Below are 14392 nucleotides of genomic sequence, written 5' to 3'. Positions count from 1 at the left end.
AGGTTATAATCAGACCATTACAGCATGGTAGATGGGCTGACAGTAAGTATGTGGTACTGGTTAAAGTTTTTGTCTTTGTGTAGGTCGAAATGTTCAAACCACATAAAAATGTGCTTTTACAAGTGATGATGGAATATTGTCAGAATGTATGCGCATAAATATGTATGTACAGATGTTTGGGGAATAAAAAAGGCCAACAGCAGAGCTTAGTTTTGTTTAATATATATATATATATATTGTTTCTGACGTAATCCCTTCCCTCCCAAATATATTTATTTGTGGAAAAAAAACAGTACATGTACTTAGCACCTGTTCTCTTAAGTCATGCTAAAGTCCAGCTGTTGGTTAAAGGTGGTATGATCATACCACCTAACTGGATCTTCACCATTTTCACAGCTGCTTGGCTAATGTTGTTTGATTTCAGACTGTTGGCATTCAAAGCTACTCTCTCAGTGATTGTCATTTTGTTTACAGATGAAAGATCTTTAAGATTAGCACTGTTGGACATTTTGAGGTTCACTTTTTGATTAAAAGCAACTGTTGCTAAATGTTGTGAGCTATATTAAGTTACACATGTAAATTCAGCATCTGTATTGGTATTTCTGGCAAACTTCATGTTATGCACCAAAAACCCTTGATGAGATATGTGGCAGGAAGTGTTTATGCAGAAATATTTTATTTATTTTTTGCCCTTCCTTTCATCTACTCTTACTTTCCCATCTGCACTTTTCCATGGTGCTGCAGAATTGGGGAATATATATTTAGATATTTGATCATTTGCATTGGCTTCCCAATGATGGTTGCACGTTTTGCTTAGATGTTTGACACCACAACAATGCATCGACTAAAGGACTTGACACTTTCCTGTGATTGCTTGCCAATCGCATAGTGAAAAATGAACAAAATATGTACGTATAATTTCAAGAAAGCAACATATCACACTTCATTCTGCCATTCTTTCTTTATTCTCTTTCATAAATACATTGACACTAAGAGTGCGCAGATAGGCGTTTGAAAACTAAAGATGTACAGTATCTTTCCTTAAACATAGTGTATATATAACACGGTTAAACATTCCAGTAGTCATATTAACCATTTAACAGAGGTCAGTATTTAATCCTCTACCGCCAATCACCAGTATATGCACTGTATGCAAGTTGCCTCTGCTGTCCGCTAAAGGGAAACTGGTAGTTCAGGCCTTACGTGAGGCACCATTACATTGTGGGTTTGTACTGGCCATATCACTATGATGGTGTTGCGCTTGCATAATCAGTTGATCAATATGAGTGATGCAAAAACAGTGCTGTGGCAGTAATGAAAGATTACTTAAGATGCATGTGTCTTGTAGGCATTGCTAATCATCAAATTACTAACAAAATGATCATTATTATAAAACAAAATGTTAACAAACTAAACAATTCCTGCACAACCATCTAACAATGAACGATGAACGTTAAGTTTGGGTAAACCTGTAAGGGACTATGTTCGCTATTAATTCGTGGCTACCCAATGTTGCCTACCTTAACAAGTATAGGAGATGGGTGGGCCAAGCGTTAAGAGTATAGTATTTGAATATAATGGACTAATTATATTTGACATTTCATGAAAAATGTTCTCCATTTATCTTTCTCAGATTCCACAGGGCCAATTGCACATTGCCCAGGTGCCTCAAGGAGAGGAGGTACAGATCACCCAGGACAGTGAGGCAAGTCTGCATGGGTTTGTGGGTGGAGATGTAAGGGGAAAGAACCATTCTCTCTTTCGAGTGTGTTTTTCACACTTCAAACTTAAAACGTACAGAACAAGTAGAGTAGAACGAAGAAAATTAAATACCAGTACTATGTTTTTAGTACCGTTGGAACAGAATTTTATCCATCATTCCATCCATTTTCTGAGCCGCTTATTCTCACAAGGGTCACGGGAGTGCTGGAGCCTATCCCAGCTATCATCGGGCAGGAGGCGGGGTACAGCCTGAACTCTGGTTGCCAGCCAATCGCAGGGCTCACATAAACAAACAACCATTCGAACTCACATTCACGCCTACTGGCAATTTAGAGTCTTCAATTAACCTACCATGCATGTTTTTAGTATGTGGGAGGAAACCGGAGTGCCCGGAGAAAACCCACAGAGGCACAGGGAGAACATGCAAACTCCACACAGGCGGGGCCGGGGATTGAACCCCGGTCCTCAGAACTGTGAGGCAGACGCTCTAACCAGTTGTTCACCGTGCCGCCGAAACAGAATTTTAATTTGGTTAAAAAAAGTATAGAACTTTAGAATTAAATAGGTTGTACAAAGCAAAGATGTCTTAGGGCCACACTGAAAACGAAAAGTACTACAAAATAATAATAATTTTGCAAGCATAGACATTTTCAAGCGTTATGAGGACTGCTGATGATTTTGTGAAGTGACACTTTGGTTTCAAAATACTCAATGTTGTTAACTTCAATATAGTCATTGGATAAAAAGATTGTGATTGAGCATGTTCATGAGAAAAAACAGCACAGAATGAAAGCACCTCATTTGTTGGGTTTGTTTCATCATCAACCAGATTAATCTTTAGCCAATATTTAAGATATTAGCTGATGACGATTAGTATATACTTGCTTACTATGAACCCGTTTCTCATAATTTGTTTTTGTAAATTAATAATTCGAGTCCGTACTTCATAAGATTAGACACCCTATGATAACCTTTACATGGTAGACCATTGCTTCATTTGTTGCTAATGTGTCATTTGTGTGTCATAGCTTTAAAGGTTCGGCTGACAATGTGACAAATTATAGTTTATCTACTATAATTATTTGTCTTCTGTTAGAATACATCTGAGTAAAGCACTTCAGTAATAGTTGACTATTAAAGTCATTAGTGATTTGACTAAAAACAGATGTTGCCTATTGCATGCCCTCATGTTTATATACTCGCCTACTTACTCATGGAGTTATGACTTTTGTTTCCATGTCAGTCCCAGATGCCTCATGTCAACCACCAGGCATCACTGCATATGCACACAGCACAGATTTGCCATCTGAAATTAAAATTTAAAGCCCACTGACAGTTGAAGAGTAATTTTTGCATTAACATCACTCTAGATTACTTTGTCAGGTAGTTGGGGATAGATTTATTTCAAGGCGCCAGTCTATGTAAATATACACGCATGTAATTGCATACTGGATGCTATGTTCAGCACATGAATTACAGCTTGATAATTTATGCAGCAGCCATTGACACTTCAACCATGTGTTTTTCACATTTCCTTACCCGTTTTGCACTGAGAGGATGACATGAACGATTGAGTGAGAGAGACCAGGATTATTGAAGGCAGAAAAGCTTTAGTCTTTCCTGCTCTTTTGTGGCTGAACTCTGATTTTCTTTTCTCCTCTTCCTTTTCTATTTCATGATTGTTTGTTTTTTAGAGTTCAAAGCTTAGCAACAGAATCCCACTTCTCCCAACTGCCACTCACACAGAATATGTTTTCATTAGGAACAGACCCCTCAGAACCCTTTCCACCAAGACATTGGGTTTAGCATGCTCAAAGAGGAAATGAGCTGCTTGAGAGATTACACTGTTCTCTGCCCATACGACTTCTCAGACTGCCACAAACACATGAAATACAATAAGCGAGAGAAAACCGCAGAAATTTGGGATGATTAAATATGGCACATATTATATAATACATCTCGTGCAGGCCTGTTTATGTCATTGTGGATGTTCTGAGTTTTTATGATGGTGAATGCAGTAGGAATTTGTTTTTCGGAAGTCATGTTGTAACCAGACGTGACTGAATTTGTATCCTTATGAGCTACCGCTCATATGGCATGAGTACAAGTGTATGCTGAGAATTGATACAACCAGCTGTTGCACTGTAAACTGATATTGACAGTGGACTGTGAATTCATGTTGTTTAAAGTTTGCAGTGCGTAACTTTTTTTGTTTAAAAAAAAAAAAAAAAAAAAGTCATTTTCACCCACACAGCTAGTAGAGAAGATGACACAATGTTGATTAAGCCTATCAGCTCCAAGCAAGGGGGCGTCAGAAGCTACATACTGCAGCTTAGAGTAAACAAGATAGTATTTTTAAATGGTTTTCTTGTTAGCATTAATAAAAAATACCATTAAACATTCATTCCTCCGTGTCCCTTTCAAATCTAAACAGATTAGGATAGAATGGGCTGTGCGTATGTGGGATCTTGTGAGGGTTTGTTCCCTTGGTGGAGGTCTTTGCTTTTATGAGGGATTGGAACTTTTTTTTTTTCATGGCATTTAATTTCTGTCTTTCAGGGAAACCTTCAGATCCACCAGGTGCACGTTGGCCAAGATGGACAGGTAAGAACCTCGAATTATATTGGTGTCAGAGTAATAAACCACTGTCCCTGTGTATAAGGGTCCCTTTTCTACCACACTTTTGTAGTGAAGAGAGAGAGAAAGCGAGTGAGTTGGTTTGTTGATGCTGCTGCACTATTTATCTTTCCCTTAATTGGATTGACAGATAGTGGACACTGGTATTGCGGGGGTGAATGAATGAACGAAAACATTGCGTTAATAGCAATGTTGAATATTAAATATAGAAACATGTTACACTGAACATAATTACACAGTTAAGGGTCTTAAAACAGTTACACTTATTACAACCTGCAGTTTATGGCAGTTCACTTTTATTTTTTTCAAAAAAAGTTGGTTTGTATAAATTACATTATAATAAGGCCATTGCAGTTTATTTCACACATTGTAATTATTACGCAAAAAATTCTTATGAACCAAAGGTGGGCCCAGCAGAGAGAGTTTGGGAACCCCTGGCCTAGGGTGAGCTGTTAACAAAAAGTGGGGGGAAAAAAATCTGACAGTTGAGCTATGACTGACTGGGCGCACTGAACTATTCATGTCGTGACTGAAATTGTACAGGTGAAAATTAATCCCTGGATGTGCACTATATAGTCATGGTTTCTTGCATTGGCATAGCTTGGATTGCCCTACTGACTATCAATTTAGTACTTTGCACCATTCCACGACTTACGGACCTCAGAGACTATTTCAGCTGCAACAAACTCTGGAGGGTTGTGCGCAGTACCTGACGCTTTCAAAGGAGATGTGCTTTTTTTCCACAAATTAAAACAATTTCCAGGTATCATAATAACATGTCTGTTATGTGTTTTCCCCCAAGGATCAACTACTGTACTAAACATTTTTACAGCACATTTCTTGTCTTGCCAAAATCAATTAAGAGCGGCTGTGTTTCATGCAAGTAAGTCAGTCCTCTCCTGCCCCATATACTGTACTCATACTACTGGGCCAATGGAGAGTGAGGCTTTCGTTGATTGACAACCAGTGCAGCGGAGCTCTGCGGGCGAGTGTATACTGTATGTGTTCCGGGTAGCTCGGCAGCAGTTAGTACTGCATCCGGCTGCTTGCTTCTACTTGCGGAAGCAGAACCCAGAGTCTGGAAAACCAGTCAGAACCCAAGACAATGATAGCATTTTTGTGGCGCATAAATGCATTGACAGGCGGCACGGTAGCCGACTGGTTAGAGCGTCTGCCTCACAGTTCTGAGGACCTGGGTTCAATCCCCGGCCCCGCCTGTGTGGAGTTTGCATGTTCTCCCTGTGCCTGCGTGGGTTTTCTCCGGGCACTCCGGTTTCCTCCCACATCCCAAAGACATGCATGGTCGATTAATTGACGACTCTAAATTGCCCGTGGGTGTGAATGTGAGAGCAAATGGTTATTTGTTTGTATGTACCCTGCAATTGGCTGGCATCCAATTCAAGGTGTACCCCGCCTCCTGCCCGATGATAGCTGGGATAGGCTCCAGCACTCCCGCGACCCTAATGAGGAGAAGCGACTCAGAAAATGGATGCATGGATAAATGCATTGACAATCACAAGCAGCCCTTCCCCCGCCCAACCAACTACTTTACGCAGCAATCAAGTCTCACATTTCAGCAGCAAACACTGTTATTTACAGCTAATCTGTGAACTCCTGAAAACATAATGCAGCTCTGCTTACCTAGTGCAAAGCCTTAACTATATCCCTAAACACGTACGAACACATGCGCGTGCACAAACACAAACGTGTCTTTTCTCCCATTTCTTTTTCTTGAAGTGTTGGACTGAAGGCCGCTTTTTTCTTTCCTCTGAGTATCAAGCAGGTCTTGATCAAAGTGGAGCTGTCACATGTATTGCAGCACACACGACTCTTAATGCATTATTATTTCATTTTCATTATTATTTTATTATGTTTGTTTATAACAGACCTGGACAAAGTACGGGCCGTGGGCCTCTCACGACTGGTCCACAGTCTCTGTCTGACTGGCCCTCTCAGTCTATAGGAAACAAAATATAATAAAACTTCAAATATGCGGTGCTTTTTTTTTTTTTTTCTCTCTCTCTAAGTGGTGCTTTTATTTTGTCACGCATCGTGACAGTACAAGCGAGGAATAGAAAAAACTTGTCTTCAATGTTGCCATTTTAGCAACTTTGTCACTATTACCTTGTGTATAAAATGTGCTGTAGAAATAAATGTGGCTTGCCTTGCTATGTTTAGCAACTTGTCTGATCACTTTAAGCGACTATTTATTTTTTACATGAATAGCGACAATGTCAACAGTGGTCCTCATGTGAGCAACATTCTTACCTGAACAACGGAGGGAGTAGGGGAATTTGCCCTGGTAATGATTTGTGTGTCCCAACTAAGAACAGCTAATCTTTGAGTTAGTGGTTTGTGCTCATAATGTCAGCAGACTTTAAAAATATATTTATATATTTTTTTAGAATAACACTGCAGACATGTTTTTTATTTTAATATTGATTAAATTATCTAATGTTAATGTGTAGCTATGTCATTTTAAAGACGTACTTTTGTTTAACACATTCATTTCCTATAATACCATATACCATATCTATACAGGTAGCAGCTTATTAAAATAATAAAATTGAATGCTTTATGTAAAGAAATGAACTTTACAATGATAGCAATTGAGGTTATCATTGCAGTGGCCCTCGACAAACGTTCCAGTTTCTCACGTGAGCCCTTTGGAAATTATTGCCCATTCCTGGTGTAGTGGCAAAGCTTTTGGTAAGGTAGTTCTCTCTCGCAATGGCTGTCTGACAATTACCGTAATTTCTCGTGTATAATGTGCACCCATATATAATACGTACCCCCAAAGTTGACCTCAAAATTCTGGAAAACCCTTCTACCTATGTATAATGCATTTTTACAATGCATGATTTTGCTTCTACCCATATGATCAAAAGATGAAGTATTGTCTGTATTGTTAGTTTTTTTTTTTCTCAAAGAATTATTCTGAAGTTAAGCATTTTGTTTGAACATGTGATACTTTATTTTTATTTACTTGCTCTTATTTTGAAATTCACAGCCCTACTTTTATTTAGTAAATGAGAAAACACCCAGTTGTGTTCATATGTATATATGTATATGATTACCCAGGAAGAATTTGTAAGGTGGGTACAATTCTTTAAAGAAAACATGAAGGGCCAGGCGAAACATATTACATTTTATTTTAATGGGATTGAAATTAAACTGTCAAGCATTTCAGAAAAGCATTATCATTAAACAAAACATAACCATAAAGAAATGAATGATGGTTGTTGTTCAGTCATCAGTCATATTTAAAAAATAAATAAATAAATAAATAAAATGAAATATATTTCACAAATTCTGTCAGGATATGTAAACTTGTGAGCACAACTGTACATATGGAGTCATACGTACCCCTGTCATATTGGAGAGAAAGTGTAGGCTACACCTTTTTCATAACTTTGTAGGTGGCGGTGTCATATTAGAATGAAAGGGTACAGCTTTTTCATAACCTCTAGATGGCGGCATAAATTTATAAAATGTGAGTTTTTTTCATTTTCCCCTATACCTATGTGTATTGCGCACTATTGACTTTTGACAATTTTTTGGTGGTGAAAAATTTGCATTATACACGAGAAATTACGGTAAGTGTCATTCTCAATGGACTTTTTTTTTTTTTTAATTGGCAGTTGTAAGGTTTTTTTCTTACCACAAAGCAAATAACGGTTGGGAGGTGAAGTTATTGCTTTTCTTATGACCTCCTTACATGAAAAATTGCATTTTAATACCACCCCTGACTGATACATTACAAACCTTTAAGACCAGGTGTGTAAAAAGTCTGATGTCCACCATAACTTAGCCAATAATAGGACCTCTTATCACTGTAATGCAAATGACAACTTATTTATTTCATCAGTCATGACTTGCTTGCTTACAATTAAGCGGCTCATGTGGTTGTGGGACTATAATTTGGTGAGAAGGAATGGCACCAGTTTCTGTCTGCGAAAACAAATCATCACCCTTTACTAAACGTATCTCAAAATGTTCAAATTGATGTCATGCGTTGGAATCGCAAGCCGCATCCTGGATTAGCATCTGGAAACATGCTCTTACAGCTGCTCAGTTCTTTATTCAGTTGAAGATCTCAATCATCCATACGATTCATTTGTTTGTGTACATTTGTTGGTGTTTGGCTGGTTTTCAACTGCTTGAAGGTCTCGACAAAAGAATTGTTGCTTTTCTTCTGGGTCTCATAAAAACAAAAACAATGTCCTCAAATGACTTTCTTGCTGAGCGTGACTGTAGCATTCCTCTGCTTCTCTTTCTGTGAGTTTGATTCCAGCCGTGTGAAATCTTGCACCAGTACACGTTTCCAATGCTATTCACATCAGCTCAAGAGTCTATCATCTTTATCACGTTTAGCTTATGTAATAACTAAATATGCATCAGTCGATGCACAGTTTGAAAACACTATGTATAATGTGTTCAGACTTTGTCTCCTTGCAGATACACACCACGGGATCCTTGGATGTGAGAACTAGAAAATGCAAAAGGCATTTAATTCCCTTGGGAGCGTTCGGAACAATTGTCCAATAAAAAGCTATTTTTGCTTCCTTTGGGGAGAAAACAAAGCGAATGCCTATTGTGTTTGTAAAATGGGGCTGTTCCAAAACAAATTGAAAGGTTTTTTTTTTTGTTTCTCTCGTTAAACATTGAGCTTGTCATACAAATTATCGTACTTCACAGAAACATCAGGTCATCTCTGAATCACTGACAGAACATGAAGACCAATATAAACGAGTGAACTCTCCTATCCACGTAAATTTATGTACAGTCGTCCCTTGTTATATCGCAGTTGACTTTTTTTCATCTTCACTGTATTGCAGATTATTATCATTTTTAATTGTAGTTAGTCCCTTCCAAAGGTATTGGAACGGCAAGATCAATTCCTTTATTTTTGTTGTATACTGAAGACATTTGGGTTTCAGATTAAAAGATGAGTATGAGACAAATTTCCAGCTTTTATTTCATTGTATTTACATCTAGATGTGTTAAACAACTGAGGACAGAGCGCCTTTTATTTGAATCTACCCACTTTTCAAGTGAGCAAAAGTTTTGGAACAGACATTATTAAATAAATTTAAAGTGAATAGCATTTAATATTTGTTGGCATAACCCTTACTAGCAATAACTGCATCAAGCCTGCGGCCCATTGACTTCACCAGACTGTTGCATTCTTCATTTGAAATGCTTTCCAGGCCTTTACTGCAGCCTCTTGCAGTTCCTGCTTGTTTCTGGGGGTTTCCCCCTGATCAAGTCCTTTGTTGTGTTGGCAGTGTGTTTTGTGTCATTGTCTTATTGCATGATGAAGCTCCTCTCGATTAGTTTGGATGCATATTTCTGTAAATTGCCACACAAAATGGTTTTGTAAACGACAGAATTATAATTCTGCTGCAACCATTATGAGTTACATCATTAATAAAGACGAGTGAGCCCATTCCAGAAGTAGTATATGCAGTTAATAAACAGCCAAATCTACACTGTCATTCACTGACTTCCTCGTCCCCCAACAGGCCAAAAGTCACACGCATTTAATCACATGTAGGCACAGATACTACAGTACTGTAGAACCTGCGGATGGCGACCCCAAGTGGACAAAAATAATAACTGCACCTCACTGCATATATTTTGGTATTACATCTATGAAGCTTCAAAATATGTATAAATTATAAACTAAATATATGGTTACAACTCAGAATTTTGTCCATCACAGGGATGGTCTGGAAACCCCGTGATAAACGAGGGATGACTATACATTACGTCTACAACAGGGGTGGGGAAAGAATTTTCCAAAGGGGCCACGTGAGAAACTGGAAAAAGTTGTCGAGGGCCACACTAACATGCTAACCCTAATTAATATTTTTATTTTTATTTTTTAAAGACATGCTAATTGTGTTCAATATGAGGGAATGTCTTTAAATACAGCACTAAATTGTATTTTTTGAAATTGGCAGTGACTTGAAAAGATTGGTTGGTTGTAGGTTGCTAAAATTGGGAAATAAAAACGAACTAAATTAAAATCAGTAATATTAAAATTACATAAATACATGCATCAATTAATTTTTTTACATGTTTAAGTCTGCTGACTAACTCTCACATTAAAACCTAGCACGATGGGGATAGAAGCACTTTAAAAAAAAAAAAAAAAAAAAAAAAGGCACCATGCATATTTTACATTTTATATTGACTTCATAATGGGCGGCATGTTGGCCGACTGGTTAGCACATCTGCCTCACAGTTCCGAGGAGCCGGATTCAAATGCGTGGTTTTTCTCTGGGTACTGCGGTTTCCTCCCACATTATAATAAAATGCATTGTAGGTTAATTGAAGACTCTATATTGCCCATAGGTGTGAATGGTTGTTTGTTTATGTGTACCCCGCCTCTCGTCCAAAGTAAGCTGGGATAGGATCCAGCATACCCGAGACCCTGGTAAGGATAAGCGGTGTAGAAAATGGATGGGTGGATTGACAACATTGTGATAGCAGAGACGTGGATAGGCTGGATGTGGCCTGTAGGTGATATTAATTATCAGGGGGGTATTCCAGCTAGGGGGTATACGTGAAAACTTGGAGGAAGTTTACCCTAAGATGAGGGAAAGCCGGTTCAATTTGTTCTAAAGAGCTGTGGTAACTGACTCAGTGAACCTAACCTGCTCGCGAGCAGATTAGGTCTGCTCTGTCCTGATTTTTTTACGAGTCTCCTTCCACCTGAAGCAAACACGTCTTGTCTGTTTTTCCGAAATCCCATTGATATTGAGGCACAACTAAATCCAAAATGATATGCTGCCATTCCCAGACTTAATTTCTGATTTAAAAAAACAAAAACAAAAAAAACTATTGCTTTTCATATACTCAGTCAACACAACGGATTTGTGCTGATATCAGTGCAATTTTGTGCAACGTTGTGTCTGCCGATGAGAAAAGTCACAGTCGCAGTGAAATGGTCGTGAAAGAAAAATACTTCCATAGGATTGCAATTTATTGATGTAGCAATCATTTATACAAACATGTTATGTTTTATTAACATTCTGGGGCACAGACTGGGACGAATCTAATTCAGGGGTGGCCAAAGTACAGCGTCGTCGTTTAATCTGATCCGACGAGTTTTTATCAAGAGTCACAAATACTTTGTGCATGAATTTAGCTCATTTTCCTAAAAATGGGATTTAATGTATTTTTTCATTTTATCTTTTTTGTAATAATTTCTCTTATAATTGATTGAATATTAATACAATTAAATAAATACTCATTTAACAATGTTTTGTTTATTTTTAATAATTAATTGGCTATTTAAATACTTTAAATATGCGACCAGTTCAGGGTGAACCCCGCCTCTCGCCCAAAGATAGCTGGGATAGGCTCCAGCACGCCCACGACCCCAGTGAGGATAAGCAGTACGGAAAATGAATGAATGAATGAAATACTTTAAATACTGACATTATAAAACTAGAATAAATTATTTTATTTGTAAAATAAACCATTTTGTTTTTATTCATCATTTACTTTGTATTCATTTTGGTTAATTTATTTATTCATTTCTCCGGGCACTCCGGTTTCCTCCCACATCCAAAAAACATGCATTAATTGAAGACTCTAAATTGCCCGTAGGTGTGACTGTGAGTGCGAATGGTTGTTTGTTTGTATGTGCCCTGCGATTGGCTGGCAACCAGTACAGGGTGTATCCCGCCTCCTGCCCGATGATAGCTGGGATAGGCTCCAGCACGCCCGCGACCCTAGTGAGGAGAAGCGGCTCAGAAAATGGATGGATGGATATTTATTCATTTAAAAAATATATAATAATTTTATAGAACACTATTTTATTATCAGAGTAAATTATATTTTGATGCACATAATCTATTTTTTTTGCCATCATCTATAAATGACCCGGCCCATCTGTTCATTTCAAAAAGCCAATGTGGCCCTTGAGCACAAACGTTGGTCCCCCCATTGCAGTCTAACTGGATGTCATTTTGGCTTCCAAATGAGACATGGACGGGACACGTCATGCATATCCCATTACTGCTCCTGCACAAAATGTCTTTTTGTTGGTTGAGTACAAATCAGAAGTTATTTTTTTGTTTTAAACTGTCTGTATATTCACATATACAGACTGTTACATTTGGGTCTACAAATCAATGACACAAATGTGTACCGGTAAATAAAATTGTGTTAAAAAAATTTGTTATAATATGACATGAATATTTACTTTAATATTAAATGTAAATAGTATGAATACAATTTTAGTGAGGTCCAATCATGACTGCGTGAAATACTGTGTTGCCTTGACTGCCTGAAAGATGTTTTTATATTTCATTAAACTGCTTCCAAGTACGCTTTTAAATGCCGGATTGCAGCTATGGTAAATTAAAATCTGATGTTATTCAAAATGTATACCAATATGCTACAGTGCGGTTAAATGTTAAGTCAGTGCATGCAGTAGTATTGCATTAAAACTAGGCTTTACACGATCAGGATTTTTGGGGCCGATCAGCGAGTTTAAAAAAAAAACAAAAAACGATAACCGATCACCGATCCGATCACATGATAGAGGAATGTGTCTATTTAAATGACCTGTTCATTTACTGTATATACTTGCGTACCTAATTACTCCAAAAATTCTATTTACAATATATAATGTGAGGCATAGTGACAGACAGAGCAAATGAATGGTCTTCTATTACATGGCAGGAGGGGTGGGGGCTATGTTTTTTTAACCGATCCCAAACATTTCATCACATTGAGGTCACGTTCACTGTTTCCCTCCCTTGGGCTGTATTCTTCTCCAGCCCATTTCAGTGTGTCTTCTGTTCATCTGTTCTTATTGAATCCATGGTTATACGTCCTAAATGACACCTGCCGCCTTTTGACACTCCAGGCCACAATCATTGTCAGGTAGTTAGTGTCTCCATTGGAATTTTTGTCTGCATCTGGGTACATTTGATAACATTGCCTGACCTTCACCACAGCTGACTTGCATCAGCATTTCCACCGCATCGTTCGATTTCTCATACTATCACAGCCAGAGCCCAATTTCATTCATTCATTCATTCGTCAAGAAAATAAACATGACATTAAAAAGCAGTGTAACCGTCAAAAAAAAAAAAAAAAAAAATCTACAAGTTTTGAAATTTTTCCTTACGTCGTAATCCATAAGAATTTTCAATATAGGGCTTTTGTTTAATTCCGATGCAGCAATTTCAACAAAACCGCATACTGAATTGACTGAGAGCTATGATACTACAACAGTATCTTGTTGAGTGAATCACATACTCTTTATTTACTTCTTTTTCTCTATGTAGATTTACTGTACATTCAAATTGTATTCAGTTAATGCTAATGTAGCCCTTGTTATAGAAGCACAATTGGATCCGATTATCTTAGACTTTTAACCACCCCAGTGGAACAGATGTGAACAGATGGCAGACCAATGAAACAATATTATTGTTTTTTACTCCGGTTTCTGAGTTTCCGTCTCTTTTGCTACAATGCTGCATTAATGCAGACCAAATGGGGGATTTGGAAGATGAAAGGGGAGACTGATGAAGAGGAGGGGGACAGTAGTGGAAAGATGTGGAAAGGAAAGCCAAGAAGAGAAACAGTCTAGGAGATGTTGTGTGCCATTTATGATTAAATACCGAGACGAGTTGAGCTTTGAATGGACAAAAAAACGTCACTGTACCAGATGCCACCTAAAATTGAAAGAGGTACTTTTATATACAAACACCAATGGCTTAGGAAGTGTCCACATTGGCCTCAAAGGACCCATTTTAGTCTCACATTTCCATATTATCTGGCATGCATGTGCCTCTGCAAGTCTGTGAACGCAGGAAATAAGAGACATTACAAAAAAAAAATAATTAAGGGTATGAAGACAAGTCAGAAAATTTGCCGTTCGAAGAAGATTGTCAGATAGCCCAGTAAAAGAAACCTCAATGAAAGGCTTTACATATCTGCCTGCATTGTTTAGTGATGGACCTGCAGTATATGCCCACTAAAGGGAGTTAAGGATGTAAATGTCAAG

At 37.9% G+C, this 14392-nt stretch overlaps 1 protein-coding gene across 3 annotated transcripts in view; it reads left to right on the top strand.

Moving 5' to 3' along the window:
* The window catches only part of banp (BTG3 associated nuclear protein), a 74442-nt gene that overhangs the window by 31963 nt on the left and 28087 nt on the right, over positions 1 to 14392 (top strand). For 2 of the 3 annotated variants that reach the window (XM_061772821.1, XM_061772823.1), the window contains exons 10-11: positions 1634 to 1705; positions 4282 to 4326. In XM_061772821.1, the coding sequence (XP_061628805.1) occupies positions 1634 to 1705; positions 4282 to 4326 (117 nt within the window). The remainder of the gene's footprint in view (positions 1 to 1633; positions 1706 to 4281; positions 4327 to 14392) is intronic. The other variant, XM_061772822.1, reaches the window with a different exon arrangement.

This window comes from Phyllopteryx taeniolatus, chromosome 5 (genome assembly GCF_024500385.1).
Source record: "Phyllopteryx taeniolatus isolate TA_2022b chromosome 5, UOR_Ptae_1.2, whole genome shotgun sequence".
Taxonomy (NCBI): domain Eukaryota; kingdom Metazoa; phylum Chordata; class Actinopteri; order Syngnathiformes; family Syngnathidae; genus Phyllopteryx; species Phyllopteryx taeniolatus.
This window is presented reverse-complemented; position numbering and strand designations above follow the sequence as displayed.